Raw genomic sequence first — 19,336 nt, 5'->3', positions numbered from 1 at the left:
CTCCTCTCCACTTAGATTATCTGCTGGCCAGGCTTCGTATTTTTGTAGCTGCAATAGCAGAGTGGAGCCTGGGGCAGCGTGCTGCCCCCTGCTCTCTGTACAGCTTGTGATGACATTAAACACCCCATGATTTTGGGTCCTACTCACACTTCCAGCGCGTCCTCTTGCTTTGTGTGTGCGGAGGCTCCAGGCAGCTCGGGGCAGGTTCCTGCTCCTGGAGAGCCATGGGCTGGCACAGTGCTGCCGGGCTGGTGGCGGGAAGGGAAGGGCATATGGTCCCCAGGGAGCCCCAAGCCGGGCTCTGCAAGGGACGGCTGCTCCATAAGGGCCAGGGACCCGGAGGCTGAGTGCAGTAAAAGACCCGTCAGCCAGCAAGCAGGGCAGGCGGTGACCGGGCTTACCAAGAGTCTGGATCATCTGGCATGTCCGCAGTGATGAGGCGGGTCTGGGGTCAAGCTGGGAAGCCAGTGGGTTGGGGTCTGGCTGGGTGGGTCCATAGATGGGCAAGACAGGGCCACAGCTGGAGAGCAGCTTCTCCCCCAGCACAGCAGGGAAGGGAGGGAGGGCTCAGGGCTGAGCTTTAATAGAGCCCCAGCCCCACGGGGGGCCCAGGTGAGGCTGGTCAGGGCTGACTGGGGCTGGTAGAGCCTCCAGGGCCCTGGCACTGCTGTCCCTGCAGGGCTGCCCCGGGGACGGTGCAGGAAAGGTGGGGGCAGCTGCCCTGGTCACGGCTGGCCCAGGGCTCTGTCCCAGCCCTGCGGTGGGGGCAAAGCACCACGGCAGCACGCGGCCCCTCGGGCGGCAGGCAAGGCTGGGGCTGCCAGCGCTGCTGGCACACGGCATGAGGGGAAGGCTGCCTGCTGTGCGGGGGTCACAGGCCCAGGTACTGGTTCTGTCCCAGTCTGCACAACAGGTCTTGGCCTGGGACACATGTCCTGGCCTGGGATACACGTCCTCATCCTGGGACACATGGTCCCATCCCAGGACACACAGTGCATCCCGGGACATGTGGCCCATGCCAGGACACACGTCCTCATCCCGGGACATGTGGCCCCATCCCAGGACATGCAGCCCATCTCAGGACACATGCCCCATCCCGGGACACACGTCCCCATCCCGGGACACATGGCCCCATCCCGGGACACACGTCCCCCACCCCAGGACACGCGTTCCCCCCCACTCCGCACGGGTCCCAGCGGTGCCGAGCGGGGCCGGGGCGGGCCGGGCGCTGGGGGCGGCGCGGGGCCGTGGCCGTGGCCGGGCCGGGGCGGGCGGAGCCGGGCGGGCCGCGCCTCCGGGAGAGCCGGGCCGGGCCGCGGCCGGCGGCGCCGTCAGTGCGGGTAGCGGCGGCGGCGGCGGCGCCATGGCGGAGGCGGAGGCGCAGGAGGGGCCCGGGCGGCGCGGGAAGAGGCCCGAGGCCGCGGCGGAGGAGCCGGCGGAGGAGGAGGCGGAGCGGCCCGGCCGGCGGCGGCGGAGGTGGGCCGGGGGGGAGCGGGGCCGGGAGCGGGGCTCGGCGGGCGCTGGCCGCGGTGCTGTCCCGGCCCGGCCCGGCCCGGCGGGAGTCCCGGGGGCGCGGCGGCCGCGGGCTGCCCGGCCCTCACCCCCCATCCCCGGCAGCTTCCAGCCGGCGGCGGAGCCCCGCGGAACCACCGTCCTGCACGACAGCGTCAGCGCCCGCCCGCAGCCCCTGCCAGGTGAGCACCGCGGGGAGCGCGCCCGCTGCGTCCCCACCGGCATGGTGCCGCTGTCGGTGCTGGTGCCCGGGCACACGGGTGGTGCTCCCCGCTGACCCTGTGCCCCATCTCCCCACCTGCCCCAGCGAGGCACTTTGACACCAGCACAACAGAGCCCATCAGCTTCTTCTTGTCCGGGCTGGAGGAGCTGCTGGCCTGGCAGCCCGATGGCAACGACGACTTCAACATCTCCGCTGTGCCGCTGGCAAAGCGCCAGCCCCCGCTCCACAGCAAGAGGCCCCGGACACTGGTGTGCCATGACATGCGCGGCGGATACCTGGAAGACAGGTACGTGCTGGGTGGAGAGGAGATGTGGCAGTGGGGTTCAACATCTCAACCCCCAAACCTCTTCTATTGCTGCTTGGTTTGTTTCCGGCTGCTTGGCCGCAGGCGGACAGGGATGGAGGGGTTTGGTTCTTGGCTCCGGCACACAGCGACCTTGCTCGGGTCAGCCGTAGCGGGGTCTGCAGGGGTGTCCCTCAGAGGTCTGTATTGGGACCAGTACTGTTCAATATCTTCATCAATGACATGGACAGTGGGATTGAGGGCACCCTCAGCAAGTTTGCAGATGACACCAAGCCGAGTGGTGTGGTTGACACACCTGAGGGACAGGATGCCATCCAGAGGGACCTGGACAGGCTGGAGAAGTGGGCCCATGTGAACATCATGAGGTTCAGCAAGGCCAAGTGCAGGGTCCTGCACCTGGGTCAGGGCAACCATTGGTATCAATACAGGCTGGGAATGGAGGGATGGAGAGCAGCCCTGCGAGAAAGACTTGGGTGTAATTGGGGGATGAAAAGCTGGACACGAGCCGGCAATGTGTGCTGGCAGCCCAGAAAGCCACCAGCATCCTGGACTGCGTCCCCAGCAGCGTGGCCAGCAGGACGAGGGGGGATATTGTGCCCCTCTGCTCCGCTCTGGAGAGACCCCCCCCCCCAGTGCTGCCTCCAGCTCTGGAGCCCCCAAGAGCAGAAGGACACGTAGCTGTTGGAGCGGGGCCAGAGGAGGCCCCGGAGATGCTGGGAGGGCTGGAGCCCCTCTGCTGGGAGGACAGTCTGGGAGAGTTGGGGGGGTTCAGCCTGGAGAAGGGAAGGCTCTGGGGAGATGTTATTGCGGCCTTCCAGTGCCTAAAGGGGACAGACTTTTTAGTGGGGCCTGTTGCAATAGGACATTCGGTAAAGACTGTAAACTGAAAGAGGGGAGATTCAGACTAGATATGAAGAAGAAATGTTTTATGCTGAGGGTGGTGAGACACTGGCCCAGGTTGCCCAGAGAGGTGGTGGCTGCCCCATCCCTGGGAACATTCCAGGCCAGACTGGACGGGGCTTTGAGCAATCTGATCGAGTGGAACATGTCCCTGCTCATGGCAGGGGGTTGGACTAGATTAGCTTTAAATGTCACTTCCAACCCAAACTATTCCATGATTCTATGATTCTATGGCTCAGCACCACAGCTCTGCCCAGCTCCCGGGCTGTGAGTCAGGCTCCTGCCCAGCCCCGCAGCCGTCTGCCGGCGTCCTTCCCGCATTGCCCAACCCTCAGCCCTCTCTGCCACTGCAGGTTCATCCAGGGCTCAGCCACACGCAACCCCTATGTCTTCTACCACTGGCGGTACATCGACATCTTCGTCTACTTCAGCCACCACACCGTCACCATCCCACCCGTGTGCTGGACCAACGCGGCGCACAGGAACGGCGTCCCCGTGCTGGGTGAGGGCAGGGCCGGCTGCAGGGCTGGCACCTGCAGGACCAGGCTCAGGGGAGCCCCAGGGGTGCGGTGGGTTTGCTGTGATGTGTGACTGATGCCGCTCTTGCTGTCTCCCCAGGCACGTTCATCACGGAGTGGACGGACGGTGAGAAGCTGTGCGAAGCGTTCCTGGCCGGCGGGGCGGAGGCATACCGCGCCGTGAGCGAGCAGCTGGCCCGCATCGCCCAGCACTACCGCTTCGATGGCTGGCTGGTCAACATAGAGAACACACTGAGCGTGAGCTGAGATGGCACCCTGCCCGCCCCTCTGCCCCCTCCCCTCCCTCATGCTGCTCTGGCGCGGGGCCCCTTGCCCGCCCCGTGCCAACCTCTCCCTGCTCTCTCCCGCCAGGCGGCGGCGGTGGCAAACCTGCCCCTCTTCCTGCGGCACTTGACAATGCAGGTGCACAGCGCCGTGCCGGGGGGACTGGTGATCTGGTACGACAGTGTTCTGCAGAACGGCGCGCTGAGATGGCAGAACGAGCTGAGCGAGGACAATAGGTGAGGCTGGGCCCTGCTTGCCCTGCCACCTTGCCCAGGCAAAACCGGCCCTGGGTGCGGGGCATGAGCCCACCCCAAACCCAGTGCTCGGGGGTGGTCAGGGCATGGCCTGCACAGCCCTCGGTGGGGGAGTCTGCGGAGACAGCCACAGCGTCTGCCCTGCCACCCCGACCCTCATCCCCAGGGTGTTCTTCGACGCCTGCGACGGGCTGTTCACCAACTACAACTGGAAGGAGGAGCACTTGGAGCGCACGCGTGGGCTGGCCGGGCCGCGCCACACCGACATCTATGTCGGCATTGATGTCTTTGCCCGCGGGGACGTGATCGGTGGTGGCTTCGACACTGATAAGGTGGGTGTGCCGAGGTTGGGCCACAGAGGGGCCCTGGGCCTCTCCCCAGCATGGGGCTCTGAGCTCTCACCGATGGCTGTGCCATGCCATACTGTGCCATGCCATACTGTGCCATGCCGTGCCGTGCCGCTAACCCAGGGATGCAGTGGTGAGGAGTGGGGGAACCTGGAGCCGCTGCGCTGCCAGCCGTGCATGGAGAGGGAGCTGGGGGATGCCGGTGCTGCAGTCCCTGGAGAGGGAGATGCTGCAGCACATCCCCGTGGTGTTGTCCTGCCCCACCACGGAGCCAGTGGGACTTGGGGGAGTGGGGACAGGGCAGGTGACAAGGCGACTGCCTGGCCTGGCCTGGCCTGTGCTGCTTACTGCTCCTCTCTGCAGTCCCTGCGTCTGATCCGCCGGCACGGCCTCTCCGCAGCCATCTTCGCTCCCGGCTGGGTCTACGAGCACCTGGGGGAGGAAAACTTCCTGCACAACGAGAACAAGTGAGGGCAGCGTGGCAGGGTGGGGGCCGTGGTGGGGAGATGGGTCCATGAGCAGCCCGGGTCGGGAGGGCTGCGGGGCAGTGGGACAGGGCTGCCGGGAGACCCGGGCTGCCCACTGGGACCAGTCTGGCCCCACTCTGCCCCAGCTGGGGCAGTGCCCGCTGCTGTGCCGGGGCAGTGGCGGTAACAGGGGTCTCTGCTCGGACACCTGTCTTTTCCTCCAGGTTCTGGGGCTCGCTGGCCGAGTACCTGCCCACGCACAGCATCTGCACGCTGCCCCTCGCCACCTCCTTCAGCCTGGGCATGGGCACCAGCAGGTTCCTGGATGGGAAGGTGGGTGCGCAGTGACGGCTCGGCTGCAGCCAGGCAGGGGTGGGCCAGGCAGGGGGGTCCCTGCTCCCGGCTCCCCACACAGCCCAGCTCACCCCGTCCTGCAGGAGGAAGAGGTCGGGCCCTGGTATGACCTGAGCGCGCAGGAGATCCAACCCCTCTACCCGGAGCGTGAGGGCCGGCTGAGCACCAGCTGCTGCCTGCAGGACGCCTGGTGCGGGGGCAGCTCCCTGAGGGTGGAGGGGACCATCCCCCCCGGCGAGGAGCACGTGGCCATCCGGTGAGTTAGGGGAGAAGCCCCCTTGCCACCTCCTCAGCGCTGGGCTGGCACCGTGCTGCCACAGCACGGCCCACGTGGCCCAGGCAGAGCTTTGTGGCACCCGGGGCCTCGTGGTGAGCGTCCCATGGGGGCTCTCTGCCTGCACTGCCCTGCAAACCTAACCCAATGCATCTTCTCTTTCTCTCCTCTCTCTCTCTGTCTCTCTCTGGGTGGATTTGGGGTCATCAGCCTTTTCTCTTTGCAGATGCCGGCGCCCCCCAAGCTCTTCCTGACCCTCCTCTACAAGCTGGAGGGGTGGCACCCCGACGAGCTCACAGTCGCGCTGGAGCTCACCACCTGGGACTCGGGTACCTGCTACGAGGGCAATGTCACCTCCCTGCCCGGTGAGGACCCTGTCACCCCGTGCCCTCTGCAGTGAGCACCCCCTGCGGGGTGTGGGACCAGCTCAGCCCCTCGCCCCCCCTGACCCTGCTCCCTCCAGCAGAGCCCAACGGCCGGCACCACCCCCGGTTCCTCCCGGCACCACCACCCGGCCTCGCCAAGCTGCTCGCTGCCTGCCGCCGTGGCTCCCATGGCTGGACCAGCCGGTGAGTGTCCTGCTGGCACCCTGTGCCCGTGGGCGGGTGGGGGCACCCCAGGGCTCCCCGGCACCGTGCCCGCTCTGCCCCTTTGCTCTCAGGTGCTACGAGCTGGACCTGCAGGACTGCAGCCTGCGAGACCTCTCCCTGCTCGTGTCCCGCCACCAGCCCAGCCCGCAGGAGATGCCCTTCACCTGCCTCCTCGGGGAGGTCCGGGTGAGTGTGTGCTGCTGCTGGCTGGGAACCACGTGCCCCCATGCTGCCCCACACTGCCCTGTGCCAGGAAGGCGGGTGGGCACCTGCTGCTCTCGGCCCCGGCCCCGTCAGTGCTGTGGTTCCCTCCGCAGGTGCTGGATGCGGCCAGCGTGGCGGCCTCCCCGCCGCAGGTGCAGAGCGTGATGGCCTCGCAGCTCTGGTGGCAGGAGGGCCCCGAGGCGGAGCAGCTCTCGCTCAGCCTTACCCTCCGCTGGGCCTTCCCGCCCGGCCGGGCCGGCTGCTTCCGCATCCTCAGCCTGGGTGCCCGCTGCCACCAGGGCCAGACATCGCCGCAGTTCCTGGGGCTGGCACACGCCTGCCTGTACCGCGCCGTGGGCCTGGTGGTGCCGCGGCCAGAGGCCGGGCAGTCCTGCCGGCTGGAGCTGCTGGTGGAGCCAGTGCTGCGCGACGAGTTGCCCGTGGACCCCGAGCGCTGGGGGCGGCTGGTGCTGGTCTACTCCGATCCGGCCACTGGCACCAGCTGAGATGGGCATTAAAGGCGAGCGTGGTGCAGCCCTGCGTCCGTGTCTCCTCCATGCCGGTGGGTGGGCGGCGGGCGGGAGGCACGGCAGAGCCGCTGCTGGGGGGGCTAAGAGGGTCGAGGCTGCATTTCGTCACTCGGGTTCAGCGGGTCACTCCTCTCCTACCCCCATGGCTGGGCTCAGCCCTCGCTGTGGGGGCCCGCTGGGTGCTGGCCAGGGGCTTGTGAGGGGCTGCCCGGGGACCCCCCCAGTTCCTGCAGCCCTGAGACCCCCCCAGCCCTGCGTCCACCCGCCTCGGGGACCAGCCCAGCACAGATGTGGCGCCGCCAGCACCAGCTCCGCTGTGGCACTCAGCCCCAAGGAGCAGCCAGCACCGGCAGCCGCTGCGCCCGTCCCCTGTGGACCACCTCGGCCCCAGCCAGCCCCCGCTGCCCTCTCCCCAGGGCTGGCAGGCGGCGGCTGTGCCCGGGCTGCCTCCCCTGGATATCTTATGTGGAGAAAGAGAGAAAATTTATAGCAGCAATTATTTTCTCACAGTCTGGTGAGCAAGCAATTAGCAGGCAGGGAGGCAGGCGAGCGCGCCGCGCAGCGGGGTCACCCAGCCCCGGCTCCCTCCGAGCACCGGCCCCGGTCCCACAAACAATGCTGGCTCCCAGTCAGGAGAATTAATATGTCAGCAGTTAAGCTGCTGCTCCTCTGGTGGGGGACTCGCTCCAAAATGAATTATCTGACAGTTTTGAAAAATGAAGGGCCTGGCAGAGCCAGGGGAGGGGTCCTGCCGTGCCGGCACCCCACTCCCTTGCTATGGCGAGGCCGGGGGCCCTGCGCGTCCCCCCTTCACCTGCTGCAGGCTGCAGCCCCTTGCCCAGCGGCGTGCCAGGGCGGCCAGCCCCGCTGTGCCAGCCCCCCTGTGCCAGCCCCCCAGTCAAAACCTGAGCCGCCCTGGTTGAAGAAAGAAATCTTTATTAATAATTTCAATAATAATAATAATAATCCTTGTAATAATAATAATAATAATAATAATAATAATAATAATAATAATAATACTGTTTATTAGAATGGTCACACCTTTGAAGCATACAGGATGGGCCGGTGCCAGCCTGTGTGCTGGCGGCCGGCGCAGGGGTTTGCTGTAAGGAAGAAGCCAGTACAGCGATGGAAGGAGCTTTGTACAGGGGCGGGGGCGTGGGGCTGGGGGGCTGGGGCTATGTACACTGGGAATAGAAAAGGGGGAGCTCGTTGCTAGAGCGTTGGGGGCATCTGCAGACTATAAAGTGAGGTTTGAGGAGTGGCGGAGCCACATGGGGGGGGAATGGGGGGCAGGGGGGGCTTAGCGTGAAGCCGCCCCACGGGATGGGGCTGCACCCCGGGGTGGGCTCCGCGGTGCCCCACGCTGCCAGGCACCGGACCTGGTGCGCCGGCTGCTGCAGACTGACCCCGGGGCTCAGGCCGGTCCCTGCGGGTGATGCCGGCCCCCAGTCCTGGGCGACACAATGGCCAAGACCCCATGCCGAGAGCTGGTGGGGTCCCACTACCTCGGGCAGGGACGGGTGGCCACAAGCGTGTCCCGCACCGCGGAGCAGGCGGGAGTGGGAGTGGGATCGGGGCAGTCCCTGCCCCGGCTCTGCGCAGGGGGCCGCAAGCGGCATCAGTCAGGGCTGTTCCCCGTGGGGTGGGAGCCCCGGGTGCGTCAGGGGCCGGAGGGGAGGGGAAGAAGGGGAAAGGGATGGCAAGCGAGTTGCAAGCTCCTCTTAACAAAAATTCCCTTTAAAAGGCAGAGGCTCATCCCCCTGCAACACCCAGCGCCTCAGCAAAGCGGCTGTGCCGCCACCCCCGCTCCACATGGGAGCTGAGGCCTCGCACACTCGACACGCTGATGACCGGCAAGCGCCAGAGCTCAGGAAACACGAAGCTGGGTTCCCACCCCAGTGCCCGGTCCCCAGAGCCGGGGAAGGGGCGGCGTGCCGCAGCTGAAAGGAAGACGTGGTGCCCAGGCCCTGCGCCTGGGCGGACGGAGGCCCCTCCAGACGCCCCCCGCTCGGCCGCGCCGGCTCTCCCTCCCTGCCGCGGGCTGCGGGGCCGGGGCGGAGAGGGGCCCCTCCGGCACGTCCGGCCGGTCCGTGCTTGCCGCGGCGCTCCTCCGGGACTCGCTCGCTCGGTGCGTGTGTGGACAGTATGGGACTTTCACTTGGCTGTTGCCGCTTTGCTTTTTTTTTTTTTGTTGCTTTGCTTTTATTTTTTTTATTTTTGATTTTGTGTGTGTGTGTGTGTGTGTGTGTGTGTATTTTTTTGCCCTTCCTGGTCCCAGAAGGAAACGGCCGCGGGTTCACTACAACAGAAACAGAGAGGCAGGTCTGTCGCTGGAGCGGCGCGCAGGGCAGCCCGGCCGGGAGGGATGCGGGTGCTGCGCCAGCCCCCCGAGCCCCGCACCGCGCCCCCACCTGCGCAGCCGCCTCCCGCACCGCAGCTCCTCCGCAGAGCAGCGCAGTCACCCCAGAGAAGTGGGGGGCTGCCCCAGGGGGCACTGTCCTGGGGCTCCCGCACCCGCCCCAGCCCGGCTCCGTCCCCGAGGAGCATGCAGCAGCCCCCGCCAGCTCCTGTCTCTCTTATGGGGGGCAGAGGGGCTGCCGTCGGCGCCCAGCATCCCCTCCTGCCTCGCAGGGGGATGAGCCCCCTGCACCCCCAGCAAGGGCAGCGCCTGCCGGGTGCTCGGGGCGGGGGGGAGCTGCCCGGGGACCCCGCGACCCGGCTGTGGGAGCGGGGTGCCGTTGGGGCCGGGGGCCGGCCCCGCTCCCCGTGGCCCCCAGGGGTGCCGGGGGCAGGAGCGCAGCAGCACCGAGGCGCAGGGCTGCGCCGGGGCAGGCGGACGGTGCAGGAGAGGTGGGCGGGCGGCGGGATGGAGCCGTATCCCTACGGGTGTGGGGTGCCGAGGCTCAGCGGAGCCCAGCCCCATCCCGGGCAGGGCCCGCGGTTCCTCCAGAGGCTCGGCCTCGGCTCTGTCTGCCTGGTTTGGTTTGGTGCTAGTGAGCAGCCAGTGTTAGTGGTGGGAGGGGATGTGTCTGTCTTGCTAGTAGGGAGTGAAGCGGCTGTACCCTCCTCGGTATAGACTAGCCTGCAACATCAAAGATGAAAAAAAAGCCAATCAGTATTCGAGAGAGAGGCAAAGCCCAGTTCTTCCCTTTTTTTTTCTTTTTTTCTTTTTCTTTTTTTTTTCTCTTTAAAATGACACCAAATCGCTTGTCCTTGGGGTGTGAGGGCAGGGCAGGGAGTGCCCAGCGCTGTCTGGGCTCTGGGACGGCTGCTGGTGCTGCCTTGGGGTGGTGCATGGGCCGGGGGCTGCAGGGTGCCCTGTGACCCGGCTGCCCCCAGCACGGCACCACCGTGGCCAGGCCTTCACGCGCCTGCGGTGACCGCGGCGGAGCCCGTCTCTGTCCCTGCTGCGGCACTGGGCTGGTACCCACCCTGCCCATCCCTGCAGGACAGAGGGGCCATGGCCCCTCACTAGTGGCTGCCTGGGGCTGGGGGTGCCAAGGGGTGCCTGGCAGCCCAACCCCAGCCCCAGCCGGGGTGAGTGGGTTAAAAAAAGGAAGAAAAAGACGGTTTGGCTTTGAGATCCTGCCCAAGAGTGGGATTTTTCATCTTTGATGCTGGTTATGAAGCTAGCTAAAAGCTGCGGCGTGTGGGTGGGCTGCAGGCACTGGTGCGCACACACGTGCTCCCTGCGTGCGGCTGCACCCTGGGGATGAGAAAGGGGGTCCCGATCCCCAGGCAGGGCCCTGGGGTGCTGCCCAGGCAGCCAGCGCGGGGGGCCGCTGGGCCCCCGGGAAGCGGCATGTGCAGACAGGACTGCACGGGGCATAACGGGGCACGTGGGGTGGAGGCATGGGGTGGGGGGGTCTCCTCTCTCGCCTGCCTGTGGATGGAGCCAGGCAGGGGCTGTGCCGTTCCTGCCATCGCCGCCAGCAACCGGGTCCCCCTCCCGCAGCCCCGGCGTGTGGGGCTGCCCCGTGCCCCTCGCACCCCGCAGGCTCCCCGGGCTGCTGTGCCGGCCATGCCGGGCCCCCCTCCCCAGGCTGGCTGCCGCTCGCGCCGGGAAGCAAAGAAAGGCCGCGGGGGCTGCTCTTACCATGGTGCCGATGCTGTACGTGGTGGCGGGGCCGATGGTGTGGTGGTACGGGTCTGCCGCTGCATACACTCTGCCGTAACTAAAGCAAACACAGTGGCGGGCGTTAGTGACCGGGGACGGGGTCCTGTCTCCCCTCCGCAGCCCCCCCCAGCCCTGGCCGCTGCTTCCCCCTCCTGCACCCGGGAGCCCCCTGGGACCTTCCCGCTGCTCCCTGCCTGAGCACCGGTCCCTGCCAGAAGGAGCCCAAGGGGAGTGCAGGGGTCCCGGTTTGCAGGACGCCCTCATCACGCCTGGCTCCGTCCTCGTCCCGTGGGGCACCGGGGTTTGTCAGACCGGGCGGTGCAGGGGTTGAAATGGGGCTTTCCCCCCAAGGCCTGGAGCGATACCCGTGGGCAGTGGTGCTCACCTGTCGCTGTACGCTGCCGCTGCTGCCGCAGGCTGGGCGTATCTGTAGGCGGCGTAGCCCCCCTGCAGCAGAGGAGAGACTGCCGTCAGGGAGGGGGGCAGCACCCGCCGGGGGAGGCTCGGGGGGCCGGGGCAGCTGGGCACCCCCTGGGCACTGCCACAGAGCAGCGGTGGGGCCCCGCGGGGAGCCGGTGCCCGTGCCACCAGGCGCACACCAGCCTCATTACCATTCCCCAGGGGCTTTCACAAACATTAACCTTAAAAAATTAAATTTCCAGAGGAGAGAATGTCACCTCCCTGATCGCTTTAATGAGGTGTCACGTTAGATAAATCCTTCAGCCGCCTGCCTGAAATATCGCCAATGGCTGCTTAAATATGGAGGTTAAATGCCGGTGTAAGACAGCGCACCGGTGCTTGGCGAGGCCATAAATCCCACGTGGTGCTGTCCCCACAAGGGGCCTGGCTGGGGGCACAGGACACATGTGGCACCACCCTACTCGCTCCGGAGGAGCCACGCTCACAACCGTGCTCACGACTACGCTCACTTCCACGCTCTGCCTGGGCACCGGCTGCCCTCCCCAGGGTTAGGGGCTGGCTGGGGGAAGAGCCCAACGCGAAGTTGCCCCGCGCTGCTCACCCCCCGCCCCGGCATGGGGTCCCAGGCATCGCCCAGACTCGTGCATGGCACTTACGTAGATCTCGGCTCCATAGAACCCGTCCTGGTAGACAACGCTGCAAACGAGATGGAGGCGTCAGAGCCTGCCCTGTGTCACCAGCCCGGGGGGATCGGGGTGAAGCCGGTGAACTGGGGGAGCTGCTGCCAGCGGCGCAGCCGGTGGGTGAGGAGTGCCTGTCCGGGCAGCCTGAGGGCATGTCCTGGGCTGGGAAGACTGGCAGGGACAGGGATGTGGGGACAGGGAGAGGGCATGTCCACGGGTAGGGATGCCACAGGGATGGAGGAGTCCGAGGCACGATCGCTGCTGGGAGCAACCGCATGGCCACAGATCGCCACGGCTGTGCCTGACACCAGAGTGGCTGTGTGTGCCGGGGGAGAGTATTTCCATTAAACCAATTGACACAGCTGGAGTGGCCGTTGGTGCTCTGGGGCACAGGAGGGTGGTGAGTGCACGAGTCACCCCGAGGGGCAGCAGCCTGGGGGCGTTCACAGTGCCCGAGGCCAGGCAGGTGCTGGGGGAGCTGCAGCCCATTCCCGAAGCGTGAGCCCGGCAACGCCGATGCTGATAGTGGCAGACATGTCCCGTGCCCTGAGGCAGTGACCCCCGCGCGCATACTCACGCGCCGTAGGTGGGGATGGGTGGTGGCGGTGGCGCAGCTCGGAAGGTGTTGTAGACAGCACGTCCTCGTCCCCGTAAGTGTGCCCCTCGGTAGGCCACGGCTGTCCCCGTGGCGGGGTATGGGAACCCCGTTACTGCAGGAGAGAGGGCACAAACATGGGCTTTCCGCAGCAGCTCCTGACGGCGCACGGCCGGGACCCCCGCAGCCACCTCAGGGCGTCCCGTGCCAGATCCTGCCTCTGTCCCCTGAGCCTGCCGGGGACACGGCCCCACGGGGACGCTGGGACAGGGGGTCGGGCCGGGGGGAGCTGTGCACACAGGGGTGCAGGAGGGGGAGCAGGGCTGGGGGCCGCTCGCTGCTCAGAGCAGCAGTGGTGCTGGGCAGGGAGCGGAGCCGATGTTTTGGGGGGGGGATCTGTGATGGGTCCGTCCCCAACCTGACATTACCTGCGTAGAACTCGGGGCCGTAGACTGCTCCCACCACCGGGTTCAGCTTCCAGCCTGCGGGCAGGGAGAGGTGGTGAGGCCAGGGGCGTCCGCCGTGCAGCGCTCCCCCCACCCCCCGCTGGGCTCCGAGGGGCCACAGCTCCCGCCCGGACGCGGATGCAGGGCATGGGGTGCCCGGGGGGGCTGCACCCCACACTGGGCAGGGAGTGCCGCTCTCTCGTCTGCCCAGGGGCGCGGAGGGTGTTCGCTGCGGCAACTCAGCGGCAAGCCAGCAGCGAGGGAGCACGGGTGCTGGGGGATGCCCCCACCCGCTGCAGCCCCGGCTCTCCCCGAGCTGGTCCTTACCGTTGGTGTAGGGGTTGGCAGCCTTCTTGTTCGTCATGACCCGGGCCGTGGCGTTGTTCACCTGCGGAGAGAGGGGATGGCAGCTCAGCGCCTGCGGGCGGCGGGGCTGGGGAGGCCGCGGTCCAGGGCCCGCTCGGCTGCACGGCGCGCGTCACTGCTGCTTCAGGCGCCAGAGGGAAGGACACTGGCTGCGTGGGGAGACACGGGAGGAATTTCTGCCTGCAGCTGCCCTGCCATGATGCAGTGCTGCCCGCACCCCCGGCCGACCCAGGCCCCTCAGCTCCTGCCCCAGCTCCAGCGGCAAGTGTTGGTCAGGCTGGTGGCCAATGCCCCGACCGCTGCGACGCCATGCTTCAGCCAAGCCCTGACGTGCTGCCGTCAGGCTCAGCCACCTCCTGTCCCCACCCCACGGCCTGATCGAGCCTGCAGGAGGGACTTGCTTGCGGCCGGAGCCCGGGTCACTCTTGCAAGCGCCCGCGAGCTCCTGCCCAGCTTTGTTGGACCATGTTCTCCAACAGGCAGGGCCTGTCCACAGGACATCGCTGTGCCCTGCCAGGCTGCCCTTCCCTGTGTTCAGCACTGCCGGGGACGTTTGTGTCCCACTCCCTCTGCCCCGCTCGCTGGCAATCAGCATGGTGCTGCCAACGAACAGGCAGAGCCTGATCCCTCTGCCTGGCTTGCAAACACAAAGTCCTCGGGCGCTCGGCAGCACGGCAGCTGCCTGCACAGCGGGCACGGGAGCCCTGCACGGCACCCTCCCCTCCCGGGGCAGGTGGGACTGCACGTGGAGCAGAGAGCCCCTCTCCTCCCTGCAGAGCTCAGGGCGGCTGCGTGGTGGGCACAGGGGCTGCGGGCAGCTGGGGTCCGCCAGACCCCTCTGTACCTGGGCAAAACGCTGCCAGAGCCCGGGCTGGTGCCCCGGCCCTCCCTGCACGCAGGCGGTTCCTTTGAGCCGGACACTACTTGCGCCAAGTGATGACCTTCCCGGCAGCCGGCACACATGCTCCTGTGCCGCATTCACGGACGCATGCACACGCCGGGCAAGCTTCCCCTGGGGCATGCGGGACCAGGTCCTGCCCCGGGGCTGTCCCAAAGCGTCCCCTGCCCCCGCTCTCCCCTGCCCACGGTCCCCGGGCAGCTCTGCCCTGCCTGCAGCCCCCGGGCAGGGCGGAGGGGACACACGCACACGCAGGCATGGCACTAGCACACTTATCTGAGCACCTCAATCTTCCGGCCCTCTACGATGGTGCCATTCAGCTTCTCCCGTGCCCGGTCGGCATCTGTGCTAGTTTCAAAAGTTACAAACCCAAAACCCTGTGAGCAGAGGAGAAAAGAAGAAAAGAAAGAGACAGAGAGAGACAGAGAGAGGGTGTGGGGACAGAGAGAGAGAGGGGGTGAATCAGGAGAGCTGGCGCAGGAGATGAGGCTGCTGCAGTGCAGAGATGGAGAGCCTGGGTCAGGGCCCCCGCTGGCTCCGGGGGTCCCGGCTGAGGCCCCAGCATCGCCCACAAGCTGGGAGAAGAGTCTGGGAGAGGGGCACAGAAAGCAGGGAAGATACAACAGAGACATCCACACACAGAGCGATATGAGCTGCCTGTGCAAGGGGGGGCAGAGCCAGCCCTCCCCTCCCTCCGGTGCTTGGGGCATAGGGACCTGCACGGCCCCCCCAGCCGGCACAGGGCAGCGGGACAGGGCTGCCCCGAGTTGGGGTACCCCGTGCCTGGGTCCCGCGGGGCACGCGAGGAGGGGAGAGCGGGCGGGGGAGCCCCCCAGCATCCCAGCTCCACCTGGCCCCCTCCCCGGGGCTCGCTGTGACGGTGCCGGCCGCGGGCAGCACCCACCTTGGAGCCCCGCTCGTTGAAAATGATCTCCACGTCCAGGATCTTCCCGAATTGCTGCAAGCAGAGAGAGCAGAGGGGTGAGCATCCGCAGAGCTGCCGGCCCCACACCCGCTCCCGGGGCTGCCGGCACGGGGCTCCGCACACGGCTGGGCCAGGGACGGGCAGGGGGCTGCCTTGGGGACCAGAGCAGGGGACCCTCGGTGCCATGCAGGGGAGAGGCCCTGTCCCTCCCGCAGCACCCGCTCTCCCAGGACTTGAGCAGTATCACTCAAAAATCTCATCAGCCCACACTGCTCTGAATCCTAATGAGGGCTGGGAAGGGGACAAGGGGAGGGGGACAAGGGCCCTGTGTCACTCCCCCCTCCACACATGGGCATTGGTCCCCAGGCCCAGCTGTTAACCAGGGTGAAAATCCGGCAAACTGCGGCTCCCAGCCAGCAGCAGCACGGAGGTGCCTGGGCACACCGCGGGCTGGGCAGGACAGACCTTTGGGACGGGACAGTGCCGCGGTCCCTGTGGTGCCACGGGCAGCACCTGAGCGGAGCGCAGGGGACGCGGGTGGCTGGACGGGGCCGGACTCACCCCGAACATTTGCCGCAGGTCGGGGTCCCGGAATCGGAAGGGGATGTTGGAGACGTGTAACCTCTTGGGCTGCTGCTTCTCTGTGTTGTCTGAGGAGTGTAGCTGCTGGCTGTCTGTCTGTGCCACCTCGTCTGTCTGCTGCGGGAAGCACCGCTGGCTATCAGCCCCCGGCCTTGCCAGCCCCCAGCCTCACCAGCTCTGCAGCCCCCGGTGGCGGTCCAGGCTCAGGGACTGTCCCCCTCCCCTGTCCTTGGCCCTGCCTGCCCCTAAGGATACCCTGGACCCTGCGGTCCCCAAGCTCTGGGCATCACTCCGTGGGTCTCCCCACGGCCCGGTGAGTTGGGGGGATGCCCAAGGGGAACGCTGCCTGCGGGGAGGTGAAGAACACCCAACCTGGGGAACCAGCCACCAGCCCTGCCTGGCCCCCCCCCCACACCTCAGCCGGGGCTGACAACAGGGTCAGGGCATCACCCGCTCCCCATGGTTGGTGCCAGGGACCTGGGGGGCACAGGGAGCACACCCCAGGGAGGGGGTGGCCTGGGAGAGGGCAGGGGCTGACCCACTGCAGAGTCGGTCAGCACCGCGTGGCCTCGCACTGGCCTCTCCCCCCACAGTCACCCCAGTGGCAGGGTGCCCCGGGGAACGTGACCATGGCACAGGGGTGTGCTGGGGGTGGGGGGTGGCAGACCCCACATGTGGGGCTGCTGCGGCCGGGCTGGGAAGTTGTCAGCTCAGCACTTTCCCCGGCGCTGCATTACAACCCCGTAATTGAAGCTATCTGGTGGGAAGGCAGCCAAGCAGGTAGATTACAAGTGATTAGAAGTGATGGGGGGGGACTGCCAGGGAGAGAGGCGGCGGCTGCGGCACCCAGCCCGGCGCCCCGAGGGACCGTGGCCAGGCAAGCGCTGCTGCCCTGGCACCCCGGCGCTGCCCTCGGACCCCCACCTGCCCCCCCGGACACTGATCCCTTACCGGTACCGTCTGCGTCCCTGCTATGGACTGTGTGCTGGCGTCGGTGCCCGGCTGCTCGGCGTGGCTCTGTGCTGGTGTGTAGAGGGTCATGGCGTGCTCCGGAACTGTGCTTTGCCCCGAGTAGTCCTGCGTGGGGTGGGGGTGCGGCGGCGCATACTCTGCGGGGATCCCGTTCTGGGGGGGCGGGGGGTACTGGGCCGGGGGGTAGGGCTGAGCCATCGCGTCCGGCGGAGCCGTGGCGTCCTGGTTACCCTGCCGAGACAGCGGCACCATCCCCCTTACCCACCGATGGCCCCGGGGTGCCCCGGCTGCAACCTGCCCCAGGGAGGGGTCCTGGTCCCTGCAGCCAGACCCAGCCCCCCCAGCCCCTCCGTGCCCCAGCCTTTGGTGTGTCCCCCCCAAACCCTGGGCTGCCTCTGTGCTGCAGCAGCTCCTGCGTTGCGTTGCCTGCAGCCGAGCCCCCATCCTCTCCCTCTGCGGGGCTCTGCCTGCCCCAGGGCTCGGGCAGTGGGAGGACGGAGCCCCCCCTGCGGGGCTGAACTCGGGGAACCCGCACATCACCCCCTCCCCGGGGAAGGAAACCAGGACAGCCCTCAGTTTGGAGCTCAACGTGGGGCAAAGCGAAGCCAGGCCGGCAGCATCGCTCCGGGGGGGCTGCGCAGCATCAGTGCCCGCCGGCAGCAAACCCAGCGTCCCGGTGATGGTGGTGGCAGCACAGGGGAGTGGGGCTGGAGGGGGGCAGGGAGGGGCGGCCGGGGAGAGGAGGGATGGTGATGGCTCCTTGGCAAACACCACACAGGGATCAATTAACTGCTAAATATTTGATTAGGCCCTTTGCTCTAATGCAGCCGGCCTGGCCACCCTGGTCAAACCGGGTGAGCTGCACCCACGCCACGGGCTGACGGCTGCCCATTGCCTGTGGGGGGGCAGCATGGGGTTTGGGGGGGCGGTGTGGGGATGTCAGCTGGCACCTCTCCTGCACACCCACCCACCATCCACCCTCACAGCCCCGCATGCACCCGCCAGCTCTTGTACATGCGTGTACTGCACCCGCCGCCACACACAGACGCCCATCACAGTGCACGGCAGCAGCTGAGAGGCTGCGAACGCCCGCGCCAGCGCGGGGGGCAGCCCGGGCAGCCCCTCAGATGCTTTACAACCCACCGCGGCCGTCTCTCGCCCATGAAATACATCTGTGGCTCAGCCCGTGGAGACAAGCTCCTTAATTGTGTGTGTGGCCAATTTACAGTGCGGAGGGATGGCGGGGGCAGGCAGGGGGGCCGCGCTGCCAGCCGCCATCCCCCAGCCAGCAGGGCCGTCGCGCCTGCGAGGGAGGCAGTGGAGCCCGCGCTAGGGCCCGGTGGGGACCACATGCAAACCCAGCGTGAATAATCCCGCTACAGATCTGCAAGTCATTGGCAGGCTCGCCAGCGCCTTCGCCTGCTGACTCAGCTGCTTGGGGACACTCCAGCCAGATGCACCTGCCAGCGCGTCCCGGGGCTGCCCATGCTGCAGGACGGCGGAGTCCCGGCCCCGGCACTGCCCCCGAGCCGGGCAGCCCGGGCAACGCTCCTGCAACCCCCACCTCGCGGGCTGGAGGGTTCCCATCCCACGCTCAGCCTGGCCCCGGCGCCCGAGCCCGCGCCGGGGAGTGGGCAGACACGCAGCAGTCTGCGCAGTCACACTCCCAGCGCCTGACCCTGCCTGCCTGCACCCCGATGCCCAGCGCCCGACCCTCCCCGCCTGCGTGCACGGAGCCAGCAGCAGGAGCAGCCTGCAGTACTCCTGCATGCTCCACGCTGGACGCTCGTCCCTGCTGTCCCCATAGCCAGGATCAGCCACCGTCACAGTGGGGACGGTCCCGGCTGCCCCAGCGGCAAGCGCCAGGCAGGCAGGGGATGCAGACGGGTGCCGGAGCTGGGACCGTCCCCACCTGCCCAGGCCTTGGGCCGCACGGGCTCCTCGCTAGCCTGTCCTGACAGCCATGTTCATATCTGTTATTAATTAGGGCTGTCGCAGTGCTTGTCAGACCAAGTATTATTTCGTTCAGGGACCATTAGGTTCCCCCGTTTTGCTGCTCGCCATCGCCAGGGCTGCAGAGGCGCAGACCTATGGCTCCCAGCACCTCGCTCCCGCCAGCACTGCCCCTCCATCCCCGGGGGGACACGGGGCTGCTCGGCTCAGTGGCGGGGGGCTGCCGGGGGCCAGGCGCCATGGGGAGGGGGATGGTGACAGTTTTGGCTGAGCGATGCTCCCTGACATCATGGGGAACCGGCTGCTGCTCAGCTCCGCACCCCACGCTGCCTGTGCCCTCCGCTACCAGCGGCTCTGGGCTGCCTGCGGCGTGGGAAAAGCCCCATCCTCGGGCAGCCCCGGGCAGCGCTGAGGCCCCTCTGCTCCTCCCAGGAACGTTACTGGGGTCCCAGCCCCACAGCAGCCCCTGAGCCCGCACCAGGAGCAGCCCTTTCCCCGGGTCCCTCCCTGCGCCGAGTGCTCGGAGGGTCCTGGGGACCCATCCCTGCACCCCGGGGGGGGCAAGCAGACAGCACCGACCCGCAGCCGGGTGCTCCCAACTTGGGGTGCGCGGC

The 19,336-nt window shown here is 67.5% G+C and overlaps 2 protein-coding genes across 3 annotated transcripts; one reads left to right on the top strand and one right to left on the bottom strand.

The window, feature by feature from the left end:
- Positions 1-1,363: 1,363 nt before the first annotated feature.
- ENGASE (endo-beta-N-acetylglucosaminidase) lies at positions 1,364-6,738 on the top strand (the record flags this gene model as incomplete). Its single annotated transcript, XM_082492067.1, has 14 exons — positions 1,364-1,476; positions 1,618-1,694; positions 1,820-2,021; positions 3,293-3,441; positions 3,558-3,715; positions 3,830-3,978; positions 4,163-4,328; positions 4,707-4,810; positions 5,035-5,143; positions 5,248-5,420; positions 5,649-5,814; positions 5,907-6,007; positions 6,100-6,214; positions 6,346-6,738. The coding sequence occupies 14 exons, from the start codon at positions 1,364-1,366 to the stop codon at positions 6,736-6,738; spliced, it is 2,175 nt and encodes a 724-aa protein (XP_082348193.1).
- A 3,064-nt stretch (positions 6,739-9,802) lies between these two features.
- On the bottom strand, positions 9,803-16,997 carry RBFOX3 (RNA binding fox-1 homolog 3; the record flags this gene model as incomplete). 2 transcript variants are annotated; one of them, XM_082492256.1, is made up of 11 exons in its annotated part: positions 16,755-16,997; positions 15,777-15,914; positions 15,195-15,248; positions 14,575-14,667; positions 13,354-13,414; positions 13,009-13,062; positions 12,563-12,695; positions 11,959-11,998; positions 11,268-11,329; positions 10,862-10,940; positions 9,803-9,847 (listed from the first exon to the last, which is right to left on the bottom strand). In XM_082492256.1, the coding sequence occupies exons 1-11, from the start codon at positions 16,965-16,967 to the stop codon at positions 9,803-9,805; spliced, it is 972 nt and encodes a 323-aa protein (XP_082348382.1). In that variant the 5' UTR covers positions 16,968-16,997. The 2 variants fall into 2 exon arrangements, with proteins under 2 accessions (XP_082348382.1, XP_082348381.1); XM_082492255.1 differs by having other exon boundaries at positions 16,749-16,982.
- Between the last annotated feature and the right edge of the window lie 2,339 nt (positions 16,998-19,336).

Source organism: Vanellus vanellus (assembly GCF_965231255.1).
Source record: "Vanellus vanellus genome assembly, chromosome: 17".
NCBI classification, from domain to species: Eukaryota; Metazoa; Chordata; class Aves; order Charadriiformes; family Charadriidae; genus Vanellus; species Vanellus vanellus.
Note: the sequence above shows the minus strand (reverse complement) of the source record. Positions and strands in the feature narration are given on the sequence as shown.